Raw genomic sequence first — 25083 nt, 5'->3', positions numbered from 1 at the left:
GCCCTAGCCTCTTTGTGGTGCCACCTCTTCTCTCTTCTGAGAGCCAGCCTCAATTCTAAAACCCACACATTTCTTCCACCTGACCAGGATCAATCACCCACCGATTGTACTACCTTATTTACTGCCTGGTACCCACCGTCTGGGCACACTTCCCTCATTAGGAAGCCTAGATTCCATGGTCCATTGTTACAATACTTCTTTCCATATGCCTTTGAATCCCTTGCCCTTCTTTTCCTTTATCATTCTCACCTAGCAGAACCCCATGCTGGTTAAATCCAATTCTGCCGCTAATCTGCATCTGTCCCCACATGGCGGAACAAGCTAAGAAAATGTCATAATAACGATAACTGGTGTTTCTTTAAGTCCATGACCACTGTCCTCAAGTGAGCCCCAAAGCTGCCTTGCAGCCCTATCACATCTCCCTAGTTCTCCTTTCTGAAATCGCACTGGTCCACATCACCACATTGCTAAATCCATTGGTATGTTCTCATGCCTCGTCTTACTTGATTTTTCAATAATTTAGCACAGTTTGTCACTCTTTCCTCCTTGAAATACTTTCTTCACTTGCCTCCTAGGACCCTTCTCTATGTTGATTCTCTACCTACCAGCCTGGCGTCTCCGTCACAAGACTCCTTCTCTGGTACCTTCTCACGTTCTCTTAACGTTGAAGTGCCTCCGCGCTCAATTCTAGGATGTCTTCTCTCCCCTGTCTCTACATGCACTGCCTTGGTGATCTCACCTAGCCTTGTAGCTTTGTATTCGTACCAGTGGTGGCAGAGGTGGTACGCACGAAATAATCCCTGCCTTCTTCCACTTTCCATGCTGTGAGGTGGTCCCCTGTGTCTAGTTCTTACTAAAGGAATATGAGCACAGTCAGGGGCAGCAAAGAACAAGTATTCACATCTGTGGTGGTGGAGTTGCTAGAAAGAAGCAGCTCAGAAATCCAAGTCACTTTTGGAAGGAAGCCACTAAGGAGATCTGCCCGTCCCTCACTGGATTATATAACATGAACAAGAAATAAACCCTAGTTACATTAAACCATTGAGATCTGGGGCTTGTCACCGCAACATTGTTGAGTCTGCACTGACTAGGGCACCGCAGACCACAGGTACATTGCCAAGCTAGCTGTCTCCCTCATACTCCACACTCCAGAGCCACCTATCGAATCAGCATCCCCATTAGAAATGTAATAGACATCTCAAAACCGCCATTCCTAAAGCCCCCAAGCCAACTCCTCAAACAGTTTTCTCTATCTGAGTAAGTAAGAATTTCATCTTTCTAGTTGCTCAGTACAGAAGCCTTGGAATTGACCTCAACTCCTTTCTTTGAGTCCCATCCTGTACCCAACCCATCAGCACACCCTAGCAGCAGTACCTTCAGAACATATTGGGAAAGCTCCCACTTCTACTGGCCTTTACAACTGCTTATCCAAGCCTCCACCATCCTTCTGCTGGGCTACCATGCCAGCCTCCTGGTTTCCATTTCCACCTTTGTCCCATGACAGTTCACGTGGCAGCTAGAGCAATCCATTGAAAAAGTAAATCTGTAGATGTCAGAACCATTCAGTGTTTTTCCAGAGGCAGAGTTCTGACAGGGGTCTCTAAAATCTTAACACGATCTAGCCCCTGCTACGTCCCTGAGCCATCGCCAACCCTACGCCCTTTACTCCATTCCTGCACTCCGGCTTCCCTGCTGAATGGCCAAACATCAAGCATGTTCTCTCATTTATTGCCCTTGCTCTCGCTCTTCCTTTTGCCTGCAACACTCTTTTTCCAGAATATTACATGGCCTGCCCCCGCATTTGCTACAGCAGAAGTTCTCAAACTTGATAGTGCATAGGAATCACCTGAAGGGCTTATTAAAAACAGATTGCTAGGCTCCACTCTAACATTTACGATTAAGTAGATCTGGGAGGGGGTGATAATTTGCATTTTTGACATGTTTCCAGGGCTGATGATGCGGGCCCAAAGACCATGTTTTGAGAAACACTATTCTCTGCTCAGAAGTTAGCTTATAAGCAAAGCCCTCCCTGACTTCCCTATATAAAACAACAGCTTGACCCAACACTTCATATCCCTTTGTTTTCCTTCATACATATTATCATCTGACAAAAATGGATGTAATATTTGTTTGCTACTTGTCTTCCCCTCTGGATTATAAACACCATGACAGTGGGGATTTGGTTTCATTTGTGGCTGTATGATACATGTCTATCTCCCATGTCTAGCACACTATGTGCCTAACACACAGTAGGTGCTTCATAATTATTTGTTGAACGAATAATCAAAATAAAATATCACACAGCCAGCCTTCTATGACTAAGCTTCTGGAGGAATAACTTACAAGGATAACTCACCTTTGCTAACCATTCAGTCACTCCAGCTAAGCTGCTCTTATGTTCCACCTCTCACTTCCTACCTTTTGTGTCATTGTCCTCCCTGCCACCACTCATGACAGAGTACACTGCTTATGCCTGGAAAGGCATACCAGCTTATGGAAGGGTCACTGATGTAACTCTTTATTTCAGGAAACCAAAGGGAGAGGGAGAATAAAGCTGGTCCAACATCTGTAACAAAATTGTTCTGAGAGCAATTACTTCATAGCCCTTTACTTAGTACCTGCTTGTGCAGAGGCTACAGAAAAAGATAAAACAAAGTCCTGTTTCCATTCTGAAGGCAGAACCAAATCGATTGAGTCAAATATGGCACAGCACCATTAGCCAAGAGGAGGGAGTAAGAATTACTGCCTGAAATTGCTGAGAGGAATAAAATGGGGGTTGGGGGAGGTGGAGTCTTCAACAAGAAGATGGTGTTTGAGGTGGGTTTTGAAGAATGAGTAGAAGTTCAGTTTGTGGTAAATGGGAAAACAGGATAGAGAAGGCATTTTAGACAGAGGAACCAGCGTCAGCAAAGGGATAGATGGTGTGTGTGAGATGCTGGTGATACTAAAAGTATTTAACAATCAGTTATATGCAGATATCAACAAATCCAAATGGGCATCCTAACCAAGCAGAGTGGATATCAGCCATAGACAAACCAGCATGGCCATATAATTGCATACCACCTGACTATCAGCTCAAGAGAGAGAGCAGAGTGTCACAGAAATGCTGAGTCATGTGGCATAGCTAATATTAATGTAATAATAATAGCTGATGCCAAGGGCTTACTATGAGCCAGGCACTGTTCTTTGTGTGCTTTAGGTTTGAGTCCTTCAATCAATCCCTATATAATAGATACTGTTACCTTCCCCATTTTACAGATGGAAAATTGGATATGAAAGAGTTTCAGTCACTTGCCTCAGGTTACTCAACTCAGAAACTATTAGATCTGGGATGTAAGCCTATACAGACTTACTCCAGAGCTTATACACTTAACTAAGGTATGCTGTCTCAGGTAATGGCTAGAATGTAGGTTGCCTCTCTAACACTGTGGGGATAAGAGGTAAAACAGGCTGAAGTTTCCCCTTATAGACCTTATAGTTTGGTTGAGGAAACAAGACTCTCAGCCATGAAACCTAAGAAACATTGCAAGGACTGTCAACAGCAACTTGTGATACTTGCCCAGGAAGTGGGACATACAGTGTATGCTGTGTCTTTTCCCTAACTGGAGTGGTCATGGAAGAAATGGAACTGGAACTTGGGCTTGAGAGGTATGGAACAGTGTGGAATTAGGGTCAGAAGTACTACGGTGTGACTAACTCGCTAGCAGTGTGACCTGGGCCAAAGTAGTTTCCTTCGGTGTTCCCATCTGTAAAATGGGTGATGTGGATTAAGACTAGTGGTTCTTCACAGAAGTATCCTACCCCTGGGAGGTATTTGGGAAATGGTGAGGGCATTTTTGGTTATCACAGTGATTGAGGGAGACTCTTAGGTTGGCCAGGAATGGTCAATGTTCTGCACACTCTAAATTGTCCTGTATCCTGCCCCTATGTTTAGAAGACCTCTGGACATTCATGGAGGTGGAATGTCTTTATAGTTATCTGAGCCTAGAATATAACCACATTTTACATATTGCAATGAATTTTTCATTGTTTTATTTTATTGATTAAAACCACCCAGTAAATAAAGGAAAGACTGAACTTTTTTCTCAGAACTTTACCATGAGTTATTCACCATTTCAGAAAACCACTACACTAACAGCAACTGTGTTCACGGTACTTGAGTCACCAACATCACATCCCAATGTCATTCTGCTTCAGCAGGCTGTTTCGTTCACAGTGATTCTGCATTCAGCTGCTAGCCTCTGACAACTTCATTACATCTTACAGTACACCCATGTACGAGCGTTTACATATTGAAATACATATTGTTTCATTATACTTTTGTTTTTTCTTTGCAATACAATAATGGCATAATATGTGCTTTTTAAATTATTGCTTACATCTTTATTATAACTTATTCCTATGAGTTGTTTTATTTCAGGATAGCAAGAATGAATAATAAATTTTGATAATAAAAAGTGGTGTGCCTGTCCAAGTTAAGAGCCATAGTATTAGATGATCTCTCAGGGCCTTTTCAGTTCTAATTGTCTGTGGGTGTAGGGAGAGGTTGGATTCTGAGAGGAATTGGAGAGCATTCGAGGACGGGAATGACACCAGCAACATGGCCTGGTTCAGCAGGGTTGGAGTGTCCCCAGAGAAGCCAGGATAGGGAAGGGACTTACTTCCTCAGGGCCTGGTCTTGTCATGTTCCCTGGAAGCCACTCCTTTCCTCCCTCCCCCTTCACTGTAACTGAAGACTCCTGGGGGAACTGCCAGGGCCCGCATTACAGGAAATTGCCTTGTGGCCAGTCGGGCCTCTCTGGTTACTTTCCTCCCTGACAGAGGACAGTGATGGCTTCCTGTCTGTTAGCTGGGTGTCTTTGCCTCCTTGTTCTGCCAAGTTCCCAAGAAATCTTAGCTTCTGCTCCTTATGTTTTTGTTCAGCTCCTGTCATTGGGGTTTTTCCCTTTCTTATCTAGCTCCCTTGCTTCAGGCCTCCTTGCTCCGTGCTAGAATCTGGAAACTTTTGGTCCACAACAGACAAATTGTGTGGGACACCCAAATAGCATTGTTTGGAAGTAGGCCAAAGCCCGGAACAGATAAAACTGCCGCTTTGGCAATGCCTGTTGAGTCCTCTCCCTTGAAGGGAATGACTTTATCATTTAGTAACATATTGGTTTTGCTTCTAATTATACATACTCATTGAAGACTGCTAGGAAAATGCAGAAATATATGAAGAAGCAAATACAAATTATCCATTATCCCAAGAAATACCGTACTCAGTGTTAGACAAAGGTGACATCACTGGTGAAGGTTGAATTCAATGTTGCTGTCTCTGTTCTCTGTTCTGTGCCAGCCCCCAGCTTCCTCCTCCCACAGCACCTTTTGATCTCACCCTTATGAAAACTGGCCTGTCCTATATACCATAACATGGAGGGCAAACTGGAAAGTGTACACTAGCACTTACCATGTCAAAGGCATATGAGAGAGATAAAATATCTCAAATCAGAAAGGTGTTTGGAATCTAAAATAGCAATATTTTGTCATAGCTCTGCCATCACTACCTTATTACTGAAGTGTTCTGGTGATAAAGTGTTGTGGGAATGTCTAAAGAGATAAGAGACCATCTGAGATATTCACAGTGCTCCCTGGGAATTAGGAAAAGGCTCACAGTACAAAGAGGCAAGAATGATTAAGTGTGAGGCTCGCTCATAAATATGCCTTTCTCTTTTGAAAAAAAAAACAGCCAACATTAAACAGAAAAGTTCGATGATACTAAATCCATCCCAGAGATAAAGTTCTTATTACAAGTAATAGTTAGAATTTATATTTTGCTTTTTTCCAAGGTGGATAGGGTCAGAATGGCAGTTTCCTCATGTTTGAGTTAACATTGAGCCTCTGGTAGACAGAGGACTTAGAAAATGTAAGGCATAAGAGTTACGGTTAAGGCTTTGGAGTTAGTCCGACCTGGGTTCAAATCTCACTTCCATTCATGTAGTCATCAAACATTCCTTACATGCCAACCCCTTGTCTTAGATATCAGGATTAAATATTGGACAACACAGATAAGGGCCCTACTTACATGGAGCTTACATTCTAGTGGGGAGAGACAAAATGTTTAATGTTGAAAAAAAAACATAGTGATATGATTGGAAGTAACTGGGGGTCACCTTAGGCTGAGTGGTTAGACGAGGCCTCTCTGAGAATAGACAATTGAATGGGCACTTGGAGGATGAAAAAGACACCAGCGCTTAAAAAAAAAAAATCTAGAGGACATGCATCCCAGGCAGAAGCAACAGCTAGGGCAAAGCCCCTGAGGCAGGGACTGGCTTAAGTTTTTAAAGAATAGAGTGAATACCAGTGTGACTGAAGAAGAGTGAGCCAGGAAATGACTGAAAAAGTAAACTTGGAGAGGGTCAGCACAGGTCAGATCATGCAGGGGCCTTACAGAAATTTAGCTAGTAATAATAATCATCACAGTAATAAAGCAGAGAAGGAGAAAGGAAGTTGGAGAGTTTGAGGGATACTGTATGGTGCTACCTGAGGAATTTGAATGTGACTAACTGGGCACAGGGCTGTCACTGTCAGGTTGGAAGGGTATGCTGAAAGTGGGGCCTGAGGAGAACAATTCTGAGAGCAGAGTATGGGGTGGCAATTTCCCTCTATCATTGCATTTCTAGCCCTTGAATTTCCCTCAAGTTCTCTGCTGCAGCTACTGCTTTTTCAATGGGAGCAACTACGGAAGTCCAGTGGACACAGGGATATGTCTAGGGTCTATTTCCAGCCCATGTAAAGAAATTTTCTTCTACTTTGTTACTGGAACTCCTACCAATGAGGTGGTATCCCAGTCAGTTTCCAAACCAGCCACCGAACTGGCTACTTCGTGAGGTGTAGACCTGACTAAAAGGGTGCTAGCTTAAAATGACTTTTTATTTCATGTAACTCATGACATTGTCAATGAGATGATTAAGCCCTCTTAATTTACTTGAGTAGGAGGAGTGTGGCTAAGAGCTAGGTTCCCTGGGGCAACATTGCTTCTTGGTTTACATGGTTTACTAACTTCTTCCTTTTTTTTTTTTTTTTTTTGCTAGGGAGAGAAGAAGTCCTTTGGAAAGCCATGTGGGGGCCAAGACTGCAGTGGAGGCTGTAAATGCATTCCTGAGAAAGGAGCCAGAGTAAGTTGCTTCTTTCCTTGTTGAAAGACAAAGAGTCAAAGGAACTGTCATCTGTAGTGTGTGAGTTTTCTTTAAAGTTAAACTGCTTGGAATTTACTCTTATAACCTAGGAATGAACACAGAAAATGATGAAGACCAGCTGGAAGGAACTTTGCTGACTAAATGATAGGCAGAATTAGATTGGTCAAAGTCTCTGAGAGTCCAGGAGGAGGTTGTCTCATTGACTTACTGCCAAGGTTTCCTCAAGATTTCATCTGGAGTATTTCCAAGCACCAATTAGGTGGTACGGAACAAGATTATGATGTTTGTAGATATGTGTACATTTTCATAGCTCATTTATATCCACTTGGTTCTTCCTTACCATTCTGGGGAACAAGTGGTCCAATTGTTGTTTGCAGACTAGGGATGTGGCTTGTTCAAAGTCAAGGGTACAGGATGACCATAAAGTCCAGAAATATTGGTGACTATACACCAAGAACAATTTATAGATATTATATTAAAACATAGGATGTGTTTAAAAACATTGTGTGGTATATTCAATGCATTGTCCCTCACTAGCAATGCACAGTTCAAATTGTGAAAGAACACAATGAATGATGTGTTGCCCCAGATGAATTTTATCTCTGATTTTCATTGAATAAACCTGCATCTTTAGTGTAACTCACAAAAGTTATTAGAGGAGATTCAATCTGCAAAAAAATAAAATACAATCTATGTTTACAGAATTTATGGCCCTCCTGTGGAATTCAGATTTCTGACTTCTAGCATTATGTCTGTACTCTCATTATGCTCAAACAAGCCTAAGAGCTTTCACTGTTAATGGAAGGTAGCATAAATAGGTCATCGAAACCCTCAAAAACATAGCCAAATGGGGAACAGAGTGACCATTCTCACTCCTCTTTCATTATCTTCCATTTGAAGTTAAGTGAAATGTCAAACTATGTCAGAACTTGAAGGAACAGAAAAAGCTATTTCCTCATGAAAAGGGACCAGACCCGTTTATATTTTAAAGGCACAGGCTTAGAGAATGATAAAATATCAGAAAAGGAACGTATCTTCGTGAGCTTCTCATCTTATCTGCTGATTGTGCAGAGGAAACAAACTCTGGGAAGGAAAATGACTTTCTGGGATCACACAGCAAATTGATGGCAGATTCAGACTATTACCTGGGTCCTTTTATTTTTTGTCTATTTACTTTAGCCCCTGTAGCCACCAAGGCCCAGGCCTTTGCAACTGATCTACAACTTAGAAACAGTTTAGAGAAAAATAATTCTGCAATAGGTGTATGACTACATTCTTAAACAACATGCAAGCAGTGCAGACAAAGCAAAAGTCTCCCTTGATGCTCTGTCAGTCCCACTATTATCTTTCTGATTTTTTCAGTGTATAATCAGAGACAGGTACAAATGCATTTAACAATAGTTTCATTTTCTTTTCTCCCTAAACTATAATTATGAGTATACATTCTTTGCCTTGTTCTGTGTTGCTTTAGACACTTAATATGTCCTTAGGGTCTTTTCCTCTGCCCCATAGTTTAAAGCCATTCCCCTTTTGATGAACACTTAGTCTATCTTCAAATTTTTGCCATTTTAAAAATGGCAATGCTATAGTGAAAAAATCCTTGAACAGGCCTCCTGATACTCATCCCCAGCATAGATACTAAGGATCGGAATGACCACATACAAGGTAATGGACATTTTAAATTTGCAAGTTAATGCTCAATTACCCCACAAAGTATCTATGCCAATTTACACTCCCATGAGCATTGTACAAAAGTGCCAATATTTCTACACCCCTGCTAACACTTGGCGATTTTCACTGCAATGGGTGGAAAGTGTCCCAATTCCTGGACCACATGTGAATTTAAGTGTCTTTTCACATATCCATGGGGTATTTATATTTCTTCTGAGAATTTCCAGGACATATCCTCTACCTACTTCCCTGAGCAGTGATGCTTAATTGACTTACTTTACCCCTGCAAAGATGTAACAAATAAAAATGGCCCAAGTGCAAATGCAAATTAAAACCACAATGAGATATCACCTCACACCAGTTAGGATGGCCACCATCCAAAAGACAAGCAACAACAAATGCTGGGGAGGATGCAGAGAAAGCAGAACCCTCCTACACTGCTGGTGGGAATGTAAATTGGTTCAACCATTGTGGAAAGCAGTATGGAGATTCCTCAAAAAACTAGAAATAGAAATACCATTTGCCCCAGGAATTCCACTCCTAGGAATTTACCCAAAGAATGCAGCAGCCCAGTTTGAAAAAGACATATGGACCCCTATGTTTATCACAGCACTATTTACAATAGCCAAGAAATGGAAGCAACTCAAGTGTCCATCAGTAGATGAATGGATAAAGAAGATGGAATATATTCCAATAATATATATTCAATGAAATATTATTCAGCCATAAGAAGAAAACAAATCTACCATTTGCAACAACATGGATGGAGCTGGAGGGTATTATGCTCAGTGAAATAAGCCAGGTGGAGAAAGACAAGTATCAAATGATCTCACTCATCTGTGGAGTATAACAACAAAGCAAAACTAAAGGAACAAAACAGCAGCACACTCACAGAACCCAAGAATGGGCTAGTGGTCACCAAAGGGAAAGGGGTTGGGGAGGGTGGGTTGGAAGGGAGGGAGAAGGGGATTAAAGGGTATTATGATTAGCACACGTAGTATAGAGGGGGTCACGGGGAAGGCAGTATAGCACAGAGAAGACAAGTAGTGACTCTGTAACATCTTACTATGCTGATGGACAGTGACTACAATGGGGTGTCGGGGGGGACTTGATAATATGGTTGAATGTAGTAACCACAGTGTTGCTCGTGCTAAACCTGAGCGTAAGATTGTATACCAATGATACCTTAATTTTAAAAAAATGGCCCAAGTGGAAGCAGATATTTGAAATTTGACACAAAAAGGCATTTCCTGATGGATTGTAGGGGACAGGAAACAGTCATTAGACTCCACAGCCAGGGAACTGGAAAGGAGCTCTTCTTTGTTGGCTTGGGTAGCCTTTAAAAGTAGAAAATCTTATATATCTGGACAGAGGTCAGTCCTACAACAGCCAAACATACCTACGCTGACCGCATTGTTTAAGCCCTGGCTGAAATTTTGATCTTTGAAGATGGAAGGCACTGGCTTCCTCTGTGAGAAGCCCTCGTTTGGGTTCCAAACATCTGGAGCCCTGATCTGACTTCTCCATTGAAAACCTGAGTGGTTGAAGGGGTGAGGGATGGAGGAAAATTGAGCATTACTGCACAGGTATTTTTTCCTCAATATTTAAAAGACTCAGAGTCCACACAGCTAAACATGTTCCTAATGTTTATTTGTGACATCTGAAGTTTCTGGGAACATTTGTCAAGGTTATTGAACCAGACCAAACTGTATTTCTTGAGTCAAGACCAGGAACATCCTATGTCCCAGGTAGATCAGGCAGCTGGTGTGCATGGGGCAGACCCTGTGAAAGACGCTGGAAGCCACCCAGGCCGCCAGGTCCCCTTTAGTCATCCTCCTACACCCTCCTGCATTCCCAGGGCTGAGCAGGTTTGTTTAAACTGGCCCCAGCACTGTTGACCCCGCAGGGCAGCCCCTCAGCACCCCTTTTGTGCAGATGTCAGAAAGATTTGAGACTGTTTTCTTTAGCTGAGCAGCAGGCCCCATTTGGATGTCAAGCTGTTCCTCGAGCTGTGTGAGTCGAGAGGAGAATGGAGCATCAGGTCACCTCTGAGATATGCGGCAGCCCTTGGCACGTCTGCCTCCTGCCTTGGGGAGACATCAAGCACATAGCTTGCTGAGCAGCGTGTACTTTTCTTTTGCCAAAGGCCTCTTGAACTGACTAGGACCTGTAGACAACAGCTAGGCTCCTGCACAACTGCAATCCAACCCTTTGTGGCTTAAGTGATCTCATCCTGGTTTCTTGCAGGTACACGCTGTCTGGTAAAAGCCCTTGTCTAGCCTCGGGGCAAGGCTTTCCAAAGCATCTTCTTCCAGGGCCTGTATTATCTGTATGCAACACACAAAGGAGCTACCAAGTGACTTGCCCAAGGTCACTCTCCTGTTAGTGGCTAAACCTTATTTAGCCTACTTTAAGGAGAATGTCAGCTCTAAGAAATGGCATATCTAGTAACATTATCGAAAGAGCTTTTTCCCCTGGACATTAACATTTCAATTTAATGTTTCACTTTCGGTTTTCTTTCTTAGGAGGTAGGTTTTATTATCTGGGAGAGCCATTCTTTTGAGCTCTCTTCCCTCATATTTTTTTTTCTGCCATTGGATTGAGAAAAACATTTCAGATTGCCATTTCTTTCCCTTCCCTTTTCTACCTACTGGATTTGAAAGCTATCTCTGTGTTATGCTCTGTCAGTGTATATTGTCTGAGTTGGGAGCAAGTGGGATTCTTTGTTTCATTTCGAGCCTGGTATTCCTTAACACTATTTCAGAGTTTCCCCTGTTTCAACAGTGTTCTGGTATTTATATATGGCGTCGTGAGTTTCTAATTATCCATGCAATCTAAAGGAGCATTATCACACATAATCCTAAACCACAGGGAATGTTTGGACTCCCTCCTGACTAAGGGCTGTTTGCTCCTATTTTATGGCTTAGGAAGCTATGCCCTAGCTAGATTTATAAGGCTAGCCCACATTTTACGCAAAACAGCCCAGGTTTCTTAATCCCTTATCTCCTGCCTGCATCCTGCTGCTTCTCTGTCAAAAAATGTGTGTTTCCCATGAATTCCAGAGCCCAGCTGCATCAACCACTACTCCTTCAATTTACTCTTCTCCTGTAAACAGCTGGCGTTCTCTGTGTCAGCTGACTGGTGCCATGGCTACCAAGAGGCCTTTCTATTTTTTCCTGAATTAGGCAGTTCCTCTGTGCATCTTTCCCTTCTCCCTGTGTATCCCCCACACCCCTTCCCTGCCCAACCACTGCCACAAACACCGATGTCCTTTTCCTCTACTGTTCCAAAGTGAAAGCTCATATTGCACAGGACCTCCTTGGGTAGCCAGGCCTTGCTCCAGCTGCCAGCACTCAAGCTTCTTGCCTTCATTGCCCACTCACTTCTTAGCTCTCTGCAGGCTGGCCTCACTGTGGACACTGAACACCACTAACCTGCTAGCTGCCAAATCCAATGGATGTTTTTCATTTTTTATCTTCCTTGACTTCTCTGCCAAATGAGAAATGTCCTTCCTGAAACTCTGTTCCCTTGGATTTCAGAATGTTAGCCTCTCCTAGTTCTTCTCCTACTTTGACTGGGGCTCCCCAGGGTCCTATCCTCATCTTCTCACTGTAGGCTTGTCCCAGGGTGGTTTCACATATTCCTGGGATTTCAGCTACCACCCATACAGTGATCAATATTAAATCGCTATTTCTAGCTCAGACCGTTCTCTTTAGCTTCAGGTCAGCATTGTCAATTTCTTGCTGGGTACCTCTGCTTGGATTTTCCCTGACACCACAAACATGTCTCATACAGAACTCAGCCATCAACTCCCACCACATATATTCCCTCCGAAGCCCTGCTTGTGTCTTCTTCATCTTGGCAAATGGCACCACCAACAAGCACTCTGTTGCTCAAGCCAGAAACCTGGGACTCATTCTCTTTTTCTCTTTCCTTTCCCTACTACCACCTCCAATTCATCATCAAATCCTGTCCATTTATCTTCTTAAATAAAGCTCAAATCCATCCACTTTTCTCCATACTTATTTCTCCAATCTAGGCCTGTGTACTTTGTTGCTTTTCCTGCCTCATAATACTATGAATTACCATAAAAGCCTCCAGACTGGTCTCCCAACCTCCAGTCCCACTCTCTCCCAGCCACTCTGCTGTCATAATCTTTCTGAAACACAAATATGATCATGAAACTCTTGCTTAAAATCCTTCAGTGGCTCTCCATAGCTGCTGCAATGAAGTCTTAACTCTAGCAGGCTTACAAAATCCTCCATGGTCCGGCCCCTGACTACCTCTCCAACATTCTCTCTCCTCACTAGGAGACCCTCCTTTCAGAAAACAAAATAAACTAAACTATAGTTCACCAGACCTGCTATGTTATTTCATATGTTCCAGGTTTATACCTGCTATTCTCCTTTCAGTAGCTCTACTCTTTGTGCACTGACTTGCTTCTATTTACCTGTCTGTTAAAACCACACACAGACTTTGCCTCATGAAGCTTTCCATGATCTGCAAAGCTGAGGTTACCTACTTTTCCCATCATTCCTCTCATGTTGACCTCCAGCATGAGGTCACCTAGTCTTCCCATCGTTCCTCTCTGTTGACTTGTCTGCTCTATCTTATGAATGCCTAAAGGCAAAGAGTGGGCCCTCTTAGGCTCTTCAGGGGAAGTAGGCAGTATAACTCTTTCATGAAGGTATGACCAACTAACCAACTAACCAACCAGTTTGAATGGGTATGGTTCTTGTCCACATCCTGGATTAGCTATTAGGTTGCTGTGAAGCAGATGAGTCTTCTGGCTAGGGAGGAATCCCTTCTGCTAAAAGAAGATACAGAGCCAGGACAGTTATATCCATATCTTTTTTAGATCCTAATAGCTATCAGGGTCCCAGCTCTTTCCCACACTCTGATTCAGATTACTTGCTTTGAGATTCTGCTCTACCTGACACCTAGAGTTTGTGACCCTGACCTCTTCTTTTGCCTGACTGCTTCATACTCTGTGCTTACCAGTACAAGGGACTTGGCAAAATGCTATTATTTTACCACCAGAAATTCATTCTTCTTGCAAGGTGAGGACATTCATGAATAATCGTGAGTCAAAGATAATCACAAATTTTCTTTCTGACATTGATTTCACCCTCCTATCCACCAAGCCATTTGCTTAAAGCCTCCTGACCTTATGCAAAGTCAATGGTCTTACTTCTGTTGTTTCTCTTCCTTCTTTGGGGAGAGGAATAGTGTTTGTATAAGGAAGGAGCCATTAGGTGGCAGTAGGGGAGGGAGGTTAAAAAATCCAGGTTCCCTGTGTATTTAAATATAGTTACTTAAGTCAAGGATTATTGATGATAATGTTAAAACTTAGTGTCTCTGCACTGAATCAAGATGTAATCGTAGCCCAGCAGATGTTCGTGGTTATCTTAATCCCTTCTTTGATCATATGGGGACAGTATGGGATTTATGGAATATATTATCTATGCTAGTGAGGGAGGCTTCTGTTAGAGAGGAGCCAAGGAGCTGCAGGAGGAGATAAATGCACAGCTGTGGAGTCAAAAGCACTGATTTAGATGTCCTGAGACCTAAGTGCCAGGCCTGAGCTTTGCTAACTGGATGACTTTGGGCTGGTGCTTTCCCCTTTCAGGGCCTCGGTCTGCCCATAAGTAAACTGAGGGGTTTGGGCTGGGTGATCTAGAAGAACCCAGCAGCTCTGATGATCTAAGTCAGACGCCACCTTACTGTCACCGTGACAGTTCCTTGCCCCTGGAGTGTCTTATCGTGCTTTCTAGTGTTGCAGTGAGATATGAAGGGCACGGTTTGACAGTGTTCTACCCTCCAGAGGGGTGTCGTGGCAGCTGCCTCAGATATGAATCAGTTGCTGTGGCTTTTCACTGCTGCTGCTGGAAGCTCTGATCAGCTGAAGTGGTTCCCTGCAGGAATGTGCAGTTTCCCCCCTTCTGCAGGGGTCCTCTGGCTGGTGTGATTTGAAGAGAGCCACAGGGATAGCTCCTCACCACCCATACCCCCAAATATTCTGCCTTGCCTAGGACCCATTCTCCCTATGGTTCTGGCTTTGGAGACCCACTCTTCAGGTTAAGCACTATCCTACCCTTGCTCGGCTTGAGTAAACTGCATATGCCTCTCTGATGAGAGGAGGCAGGCTCACTCTGCATCTCTGGGGAGAAGGTATGTGCACAGATCTTTAGAGACCACTCAGCTGTCCTTGTACTAGCCCTGCTAACCCATATGTCAGAGACACTGGACATCAAGATAGGGGTGAGCATCTTGCATGCCAACATATGACATACTCTCTTCTCCTAGAGTCTTATCTTCCCTCACCAGCTGTTTTCTCCTTTCCTCTCCTTGCTCTTCTCTTTCCTCCCTGGTCTCCAATGTCCTCCTTTCTCCTTCCAGGCTTCCTCACTTCCCTTGCTCCAGCATTTCTAGCTCTCCCACGCCGCCCTCACGTCCCCACCTTGGCCAGCTCACCCAGTTTCTCCCCTCTGCTTTTGGTTGCCTGTGTCACCAGTCCCTGTTCTTTGTCATCTATCAGTTGGCAGGTATCAGAAGGAGTTGCTGTGATGTACTGTATAGAAACATCCCACCTACCTGGAGATTCTAAACCTCAGAGCCTCGATCAGTGGTCTCCAAAACTGGGGGAGTCGGAGAGAGCAGTACATGCAAGTCAATCCACTGGGGTGTGAAAGAAAATGCTACAGCTTCTATTTCCATTAAACTGGAGAAAATCTAGAAAGAATTTTTATTTGGATTAAATTATTTAATTGATGTGCCCTACTCAAAACAGTGTGTGGTACACGAAGCACTATGAAAGCATTAGCTATTATTATCATTATTAAGCTTTTCAAATATATAACAGGCTCGCTGTCACTGGCACCCACACCAGGTGTTTTTCACCTCAGCTGTCCTGGTCCTTTATCCTGAGTAAAGAGCAGGAGCCCACAAGATGGAAGAGGTGACATTCTGGCCCTTCCTTTTTCCCCCCCTATGTGTATACCAGAGATATTGCTATTTCCTTAGGCCCAGCTAAGTGGACATCTGGATTATATTACCTAGCTACATTAACCCTCACAAAATGAGTAAGTGGCTTAAGAAGATTCCTGAAAATAAACCTTGTATTGGAGATAATACTAGTAATTATAATCCCGGGAAAATGGCAGCATGCATACTTCTACAATTTGAAGGAATTTTTCCATCAGTCTCATTATGAGGTAAAAACCACAACAGTTGAGGTATATCTGATGAGAAGTCAGCAAAAAAGTAATGCAAGGATCATCAAGAAGACTGTAGGAAATATGGACTTACATGCATTCTCACCGATGAAAGATTTTGCCCTACATGCATGTTGTGCCTTAAAATGTGCTAATAATGTAATAAAGCCATCACAATTAACAAGACATTCCACACGCTGTTTACCTCCTCTTTATTTCATCCACTTACATTTTCTATTTATTATGTGTTTCATGATATATATGTATTATATATATATGTAGAGTAGGCCATGTATATAATTTATATAATGATTAATAATATATATAGTGTGTATATATACACATGTATGTACATACATACATACCTAGAGAGAGAGCAGAAGCATGCTCAATTTCTTTTTAACTCAAAAGGGTGTGTAATTAGAAAGATTTGGGGACCACTGGCCAAGACCATACTTAAAATAATTGGAAACCCACAAGCAGAGGAAAAAGAACTGTGAATAAGAGAAAAATAACTGTCCTGAAATCTCCTGCTCTTTCCCTGTATAACAGCCGTGCCACCAACTTTAAAGCCTCAGCTTGACAACTTTATATAAAATAAAGCAGTGGGGATCCTAGGAGTTGGGAGAAGTGAAACATCTAAAAATCATAAAATCTCAGGGCTGGGAGGTAGCCAAGCTCCAGATGGCATATCAGAGTTTATAAAGGGCTTTCCCAGCATGCCCATGAATGCTCTTTCTCCAACTTTAAATATGAAGACTCTTAGGGAAGAAACAGTTTCAAAAGAGTTAAGAGACTTTCCCAAGGTCCCTTGTAAGTGGTACAGTTGAGATTTAAACCCAGCATTCCATCCCCCTGTTCAGTGTTCTTTCCTCCATGTCAAATGGCCTTTTAATCCCACAGCCATAATCAGCAGAGCTCATTGTGGCTGGGTTGTGAATGGAGGGATACTTGTAGTGGAGAATGTCTGCTAAGAAGACATAGACCAGATATCAATAAATCAGTCATCCTCCTGCCCCAGTGAGAAGCAACTCCTGCATGTTATAGTGTCTGTTTATATCTTTGGGTTTTAAAATGTTTTCCTAATATTCCTATCTTCTAAAAGTTAAAGAAATGAAATCCATGCATTAGGAAAGCCTGGTTTTTATCTGTGATTACAAGTTTTGTGAGGAATCTGTCATTTTTTACGTCTCTGATGTGGGTCTGTTCCTTTATGTATGCCCCTCGTTGTATGGAAGTTCACCTCAGTAGGGTCACAAATGGGTGTAAATGGAATTACCAAGTATATATCAGGGAAGTAATTTGGGGTCTATTCTGAGAAGACTTGCATTAATGGAAGTCTTCCAAGAATGCTTAACAAAATTAATTGCACGACATCTCTCTTAAGCTATAGAAGTTGATGAGGAAAAAATGTGCATTGCTTTGCAGAAATTTGCTTCACTGTCATCTTTTCAAAAGAGCTTATATTTTAACAAATGAGGCACAGAGCCAATCATTTAATGACTGCCTTTACTTATGGTGGTAGAGGTCCTAGACGACACACTGTTTTGTTTTTCTCAAGTCCACTGGACAAACATCTAAGAAAGCACTCTGGGGACTAAATATTGGTGTAGGCACTGTGGGGAATGTAAACACTGCAAGCACTAGACCTCTATTTAGGGAGTGTACACACACACACACACACACACACACACACACACACAGAGCAGCAGGAGCAGCAGCACTTAACTATACACTATGCAGCACCACATCTGAATGAAAGTGTGAATGGCTGAGCCTAAGTCCTCAGAAGGCGGTATTGGTATGGACTGGAGTGATTAAGTAAACTCTTTTTTTTAATATTATGACAAAAAATGTTTCTTGAGGAAGATTAATTTGGTGGGGGTTGTGCAGGGTGGATTGGAGTGAGAAACATGATAGGCCGACAGAAGGCTCCCTATTTTTAGAGGTTAAGTGGCATGTCCAAAATCCCCTAGCACTACAGAACGGCAAGTTCTCATTTTCTGCTGTTCAGATCCTATCTTTCTTTTAAACGATTCTCTCCAACCTGAAACACACACAGAGACACAGATACACATTCACCTAAAATAGTGATTTGATGATGAGGACTTGTCTTCATTTCAGATGAATGTGTCACTTTTTAATTTTTTTATTTAGCTGGAAAACAGTGCTAATTCCTTTCCCTCACAGCCCTCTAACTCCTTGGCAACCAGTATTTCCATTGATTAGTCCCTGCTGATCCCAACTGAGGAAAATTCATCCCCTAACAGAGTGGAGTCAGCAGCACTAAGGTGACCCCGTCTTGATTACAGGGAGGACTGTCAGTGTCTGTTTCCTACTTGACACATTTTGTTACGTGAGTGATGTGTGAAAGGTAGTGTTTGGGGAATCAGGAAAGAAGGAAGTCATTGTTTCATGTAAGACAGATTTTAAAGCGTGGTCCGTGGAGAAATCTACAGGGTACTTTAGAATTGTGCCCTTCTGAATTACCAGCTGTGACCATAGCAGGTTCATACAGGGGACTTAGCTATTAACACTTGGCTTTGCTACAACAGATAGCTTGTACCATTTTTATCTTCAGATTTACGAGCTTAGTTTTACTCTTTAATTTTTGAAAACCCAGAGGAAAAAATGCTCTTCCTTTGGACCCCAGGGAGATTACTGTATGTGTTTGGTTATCGTCCATATCAAAGGAACCATGGTCTCTGTCCCCGTACATGTCTTTGCTAGTTCAAGTAATTGCGGTGACTTGGCATTCCGCTGCTTTAGTTGGGTTCCCTCTTGGAATGGACACCAGTCAGTGATTGCTTCCCCCTCCACATGTTGCTGGGGGAATGCCAATAAAGCCATGAGCAAAGGAGGGAGCTGTGGAGGAACAAGCTATGGGGCCCTGATTGGAATGAAGGGTAAGCAGGGTTCAGGAGCCAGGTTTCCCCAGAAAGAGACAAAAAGAAAGCCAACAAAAGGAAGAGACAGGCCTACACAGGCTCCCCAGACAGGGCCCCTTTGCTGTAAGAACAGAGCCTTAAACTTCACAAAGCTCAGGGAGGGAAGGGAGCCAGAGGTTAAACATAGCCTTTGCGATTCAGTTGAAGAATCATTAACTGAGCATACAGAGAGAGAAAAGCCACACATGTTCATATAAAGCAACATTTATTATTCTTAAAACCCATTAAGACACTCCATAAACTCAGAAATGTACCTAAACTTGTATATCCACATAGAATCTAATATTTATCCCCACAAACTCCAAAAGTACTCACCCTTACATAGAAACATACAGTCAGAGACACTCAGCAGCAGAAAACACCTGGAGACCCATGATGCCCGACCTAGGCTGGTTTTTGAGGTCACAGGGTGTTTAGTGACCTCATAAATCCATTATTGCAACTGTGGGCCCATGGCTGCAGGGACTGGCACCAGAGCAAGACCAACTTCTCTCTGAGGTCTACCTTCCAGATTGGGTCCAAACCTAGTTCTAGCTATGAGAGTAGAATAGAGGGCCATTTCCTCCCTCCCTCATGAAATGAGGGGCCAGCCCGAAGGCCTGCAGGGTCCCTTGGAGGAACCCGAGCATGCAGTGTGGCACAGCCCCTGGTCCCCTCCTTTCCCCAGGCTCATTTACAGCCTAAGGGCAAAATATCCCCAGCTTGACCAGCCACAGAGCCTCCATCAGTCAGTTCCAAGTTTCCCAGATTCCTGAGGGAAACTTGGTCCGGCCCAGGGGCTGTGACAAGGGCTCTTCACATCATCCCCTGAAGTCCTTGCTCCTCAGGAGCCTCAAGCACGGCACCCACCCCACACCCATCTGTCCCCAGTAGTGGGAGTCTCCAAGGGGACCTCTCAGAGTCAGTTTGCAAGGTTGCCACTGAGGAGAGGGGCCCTGCCCAGCCCTGCCCGGTGGGAGATGGTAGCTCGAGCAGGAGTGACTGAGCCTCCTCTGAAGAGGTGGTCATGCTGCTTGGAGTGGCTCAGGGTGGCCATGAACCACTGACCCCCTGCTGCGTCACACCCACAGCCAGACCAGAGCGGCCATTGGCCCTCTGCAGTGGGAGAAACCAACTGGGAAGAAGTCAGCACAACACAAAATCAAACACAGCTTGGGAACTTTGGACCAGCTTCCAAATTGAAGATCTGCAAATGTCCTTTATCCCCTCACTCCCCAAAAATCATTTGCCTTATCAAAGAAAGTAGGTTAATTAGATCCCAGGATGAAAGAACCAGAAGGCACCTCAAGAATTATGTAGTGCAAACTATTTCATCTTACATGCAGGGGTCCAGAATGGGGAAGAGACTTAAACTCTAAGGAGTTCTTTAAAAACTTGTTTTATTGAAGGCCAGGTGTGTGTGTGTGTGTGTGTGTGTGAGAAAGAGAGAGAGAGAGAGAGAGAGAGAGAGAGAGAGAGAGCAAGATTGACTGAGAGAGAGATTGACTGAGAGAGAAAGACAACTTTTGGGAGACTATATGCAAGCCTGAACCATGGAACTTGTGGGCAGGAATGCCTTTATCCATTGGCCAGATAGTTCCCACTTCCCAGGGATCCACAGGTTCAGAACAGGGTAGGGAAAATTTGTCATCTTGGTAGTTAAATAAGTGCAGTGGTTGAGAGCACAGGTTTTTGGAGCCATTTAAACTGATATTTTCTGGCCTGGCCCTATCATTTACTAGACGTATGATCTTTACCCAGTGGTTCTCAGACACAAGCAATCTTGCCCCCCCCACCCCCTCCGTGAACATTTGGCTGGGTCTGGAAACATGTGTGGTTGCCATAATTAGTGGGGTGCTACTGGCACCTAGTGGGTAGAGGACAGGGATATTGCTAAACACCCCACCAATGCACAAGACAGCCCCTCCACTACATGGAATTGCCCAGCCCAGTATGCCAGTCATGTCAAGGTTGAGAAACCCTCTGTACCTATCTCACAGAGATGTTATGATAATTAAATAGGCTGATACAGAAGGGGCAGAAGATGGCGGCGTGAGTAGAGCAGCGGAAATCTCCTCCCAAAACAACATATATCTATGAAAATATAACAAAGACAACCCTTCCTAGAATAAAGACCAGAGGACACAGGACAATATCCAGACCACATCCGCACCTGAGAGAACCCAGCGCCTCGCGAAGGGGGTAAGATACAAGCCCCGGCCCCGCGGGAGCCGAGCGCCCCTCCCCCCAGCTCCCGGCGGGAGAAGAGCAGGCAGAGCGGGAGGGAGACGGAGCCCAGGACTGCCGAACACCCAGCCCCAGCCATCCGGGCCAGAGTGCAGGGCGCTCGATACTAGGAAAACAGGGCAGCAAGAACAGTGAGCAGGCACTGGAGGCTGGGCGACAGAGGACATAAGAAAAGCGCGCGACCATTTTTTTTATTTTTTTTATTTTTTTTGCTTTTTTGCTGTTTTGTTTTGGCGAGCGCTTTTTGGAAGTCTTAAAGGGATAGGGACCCCAATACTAGGGAAACAGGGCAGAAAGACAGGTGAGCAGAGGCCTGAGGCTGGCACCGCAGAATAAAGAAAAACGAACGACCACCTTTTTTTTTTTTTTTTTTTAATTAAAAACTTTTTTTTTTTTTTTAATTAAAAAAAATTTTTTTTCTTTTTTTTTTGGTGGTCGTTGTTTTGTTTTGGCGAGTGCTTTTTGGAAGTCTTAAAGGGGCAGGGCGGGTCACCTAATCCAGAGGTAGGGAATCCGGGACTTCTGGGCACCCTAACCCCTGGGCTGCAGGGAGCAGGGAGGCCCCTTACGGAGATAAATAGCCTCCCAGCCGATCCTGCTCCAACGCGACTCCACCATTTTGGAGTAGCTGCCCGAGCCAGGCCACGCCCACAGCAACAGCGGAGATTAACTCCATAGCAGCAGGGCAGGAAGCAGAAACCCTGTCTGCGCGCAGCTGCGCAGCACAAGCCACTAGAGGCCGCTGTTCTCCCAGGAGAGGAGGGCCACAAACCAACAAGAAAGGAAGTCCTTCCAGCCGTCACTCGTCCCAGTTCTGCAGACTATTCCTATCACCATGAAAAGGCAAAGCTACAGGCAGACAAAGATCACAGAGACAACACCAGAGAAGGAGACAGACCTAACCAGTCTTCCTGAAAAAGAATTCAAAATAAGAATCATAAACATGCTGACAGAGATGCAGAGAAATACGCAAGAGAAATGGGATGAAGTCCGGAAGGAGATCACAGATGCCAGAAAGGAGATCGCAGAAATGAAACAAACTCTGGAAGGGTTTATAAGCAGAATGGATAGAATGCAAGAGGCCATTGATGGAATTGAAATCAGAGAACAGGAACGCATAGAAGCTGACATAGAGAGAGACAAAAGGATCTCCAGGAATGAAACAATATTAAGAGAACTGTGTGACCAATCCAAAAAGAACAATATCCGTATTATAGGGGTCCCAGAAGAAGAAGAGAGAGGAAAAGAGATGGAAAGTATCTTAGAAGAAATAATTGCTGAAAACTTCCCCACACTGGGGGAGGAAGTAATCGAACAGACCACGGAAATACACAGAACCCCCAACAGAAAGGATCCAAGAAGGGCAACACCAAGACACATAATAATTAAAATGGCAAAGATCAAGGACAAGGAAAGAGTGTTAAAGGCAGCTAGAGAGAAAAAGGTCACCTATAAAGGGAAACCCATCAGGCTAACGTCAGATTTCTCAACAGAAACCCTACAGGCCAGAAGAGAATGGCATGATATATTTAATACAATGAAACAGAAGGGCCTTGAACCAAGGATACTGTATCCAGCACGACTATCATTCAAATATGACGGTGGGATTAAACAATTCCCAGACAAACAAAAGCTGAGGGAATTTGCTTTCCACAAACCACCTCTACAGAACATCTTACAGGGACTGCTCTAGATGGGAGCACTCCTAGAAAGAGCACAGCACAAAACACCCAACATATGAAGAATCGAGGAGGAGGAACAAGAAGGGAGAGAAGAAAAGAATCTCCAGATAGTGTATATAACAGCTCAATAAGTGAGCTAAGTTAGGCAGTAAGATACTAAAGAGGCTAACCTTCAACCTTTGGTAACCACGAATTTAAAGCCTGCAATGGCAATAAGTACATATCTTTCAATAGTCACCCTAAATGTTAATGGGTTGAATGCACCAATCAAAAGACACAGAGTAACAGAATGGATAAAAAAGCAAGACCCATCTATATGCTGCTTACAAGAAACTCACCTCAAACCCAAAGACATGTACAGACTAAAAGTCAAGGGATGGAAAAACATATTTCAAGCAAACAACAGTGAGAAGAAAGCAGGGGTTGCAGTACTAATATCAGACAAAATAGACTTCAAAACAAAGAAAGTAACAAGAGATAAAGAAGGACACTACATAATGATAAAGGGCTCAGTCAAACAAGAGGATATAACCATTCTAAATATATATGCACCCAACACAGGAGCACCAGCATATGTGAAACAAATACTAACAGAACTAAAGGGGGATATAGACTGCAATGCATTCATTCTAGGAGACTTCAACACACCACTCACCCCAAAGGATAGATCCACTGGGCAGAAAATAAGTAAGGACACGGAAGCACTGAACAACACAGTAGAGCAGATGGACCTAATAGACATCTATAGAACTCTACATCCAAAAGCAGTGGGATATACATTCTTCTCAAGTGCACATGGAACATTCTCCAGAATAGACCACATACTAGGCCACAAAAAGAGCCTCAGAAAATTCCAAAAGATTGAAATCCTACCAACCAACTTTTCAGACCACAAAGGCATAAAACTAGAAATAAACTGTACAAAGAAAGCAAAGAGGCTCACAAACACATGGAGGCTTAACAACACACTCCTAAATAATCAATGGATCAATGACCAAATCAAAATGGAGATCCAGCAATATATGGAAACAAATGACAACAACAACACTAAGCCCCAACTTCTGTGGGACACAGCAAAAGCAGTCTTAAGAGGAAAGTATATAGCAATCCAAGCATATTTAAAAAAGGAAGAGCAATCCCAAATGAATGGTCTAATGTCACAATTATCGAAATTGGAAAAAGAAGAACAGATGAGGCCTAAGGTCAGCAGAAGGAGGGACATAATAAAGATCAGAGAAGAAATAAATAAAATTGAGAAGAATAAAACAATAGCAAAAATCAATGAAACCAAGAGCTGGTTCTTCGAGAAAATAAACAAAATAGATAAGCCTCTAGCCAGACTTATTAAGAAGAAAAGAGAGTCAACACAAATCAACAGTATCAGAAACGAGAAAGGAAAAATCACGACGGACCCCACGGAAATGCAAAGAATTATTGGAGAATACTATGAAAACCTATATGCTAACAAGCTGGGAAACCTAGGAGAAATGGACAACTTCCTAGAAAAATACAACCTTCCAAGATTGACCCAGGAAGAAACAGAAAATCTAAACAGACCAATTACCAGCAACGAAATTGAAGTGGTAATCAAAAAACTACCAAAGAACAAAACCCCCGGGCCAGATGGATTTACCTCGGAATTTTATCAGACATACAGGGAAGACATAATACCCATTCTCCTTAAAGTTTTCCAAAAAATAGAGGAGGAGGGGATACTCCCAAACTCATTCTATGAAGCTAACATCACCCTAATACCAAAACCAGGCAAAGACCCCACCAAAAAAGAAAACTACAGACCAATATCCCTGATGAACGTAGATGCAAAAATACTCAACAAAATATTAGCAAACCGAATTCAAAAATACATCAAAAGGATCGTACACCATGACCAAGTGGTATTCATCCCAGGGATGCAAGGATGGTACAACATTCGAAAGTCCATCAACATCATCCACCACATCAACAAAAAGAAAGACAAAAACCACATGATCATCTCCATAGATGCTGAAAAAGCATTTGACAAAGTTCAACATCCATTCATGTTAAAAACTCTCAGCAAAATGGGAATAGAGGGCAAGTACCTCAACATAATAAAGGCCATCTATGATAAACCGACAGCCAACATTATATTGAACAGCGAGAAGCTGAAAGCATTTCCTCTGAGATC

The 25083-nt window shown here is 43.2% G+C and overlaps 1 protein-coding gene across 3 annotated transcripts in view; it reads left to right on the top strand.

Moving 5' to 3' along the window:
• The window catches only part of COL4A6 (collagen type IV alpha 6 chain), a 270516-nt gene that overhangs the window by 112587 nt on the left and 132846 nt on the right, over nucleotides 1-25083 (top strand). For all 3 annotated transcript variants that reach the window (XM_036924944.2, XM_057495272.1, XM_036924942.2), the window contains exon 3: nucleotides 7071-7154. In XM_036924944.2, coding sequence (XP_036780839.2) covers nucleotides 7071-7154 — 84 coding nt within the window. The remainder of the gene's footprint in view (nucleotides 1-7070; nucleotides 7155-25083) is intronic.

This window comes from Manis pentadactyla, chromosome X, assembly GCF_030020395.1.
Source record: "Manis pentadactyla isolate mManPen7 chromosome X, mManPen7.hap1, whole genome shotgun sequence".
Taxonomy (NCBI): Eukaryota; Metazoa; Chordata; class Mammalia; order Pholidota; family Manidae; genus Manis; species Manis pentadactyla.
This window is presented reverse-complemented; position numbering and strand designations above follow the sequence as displayed.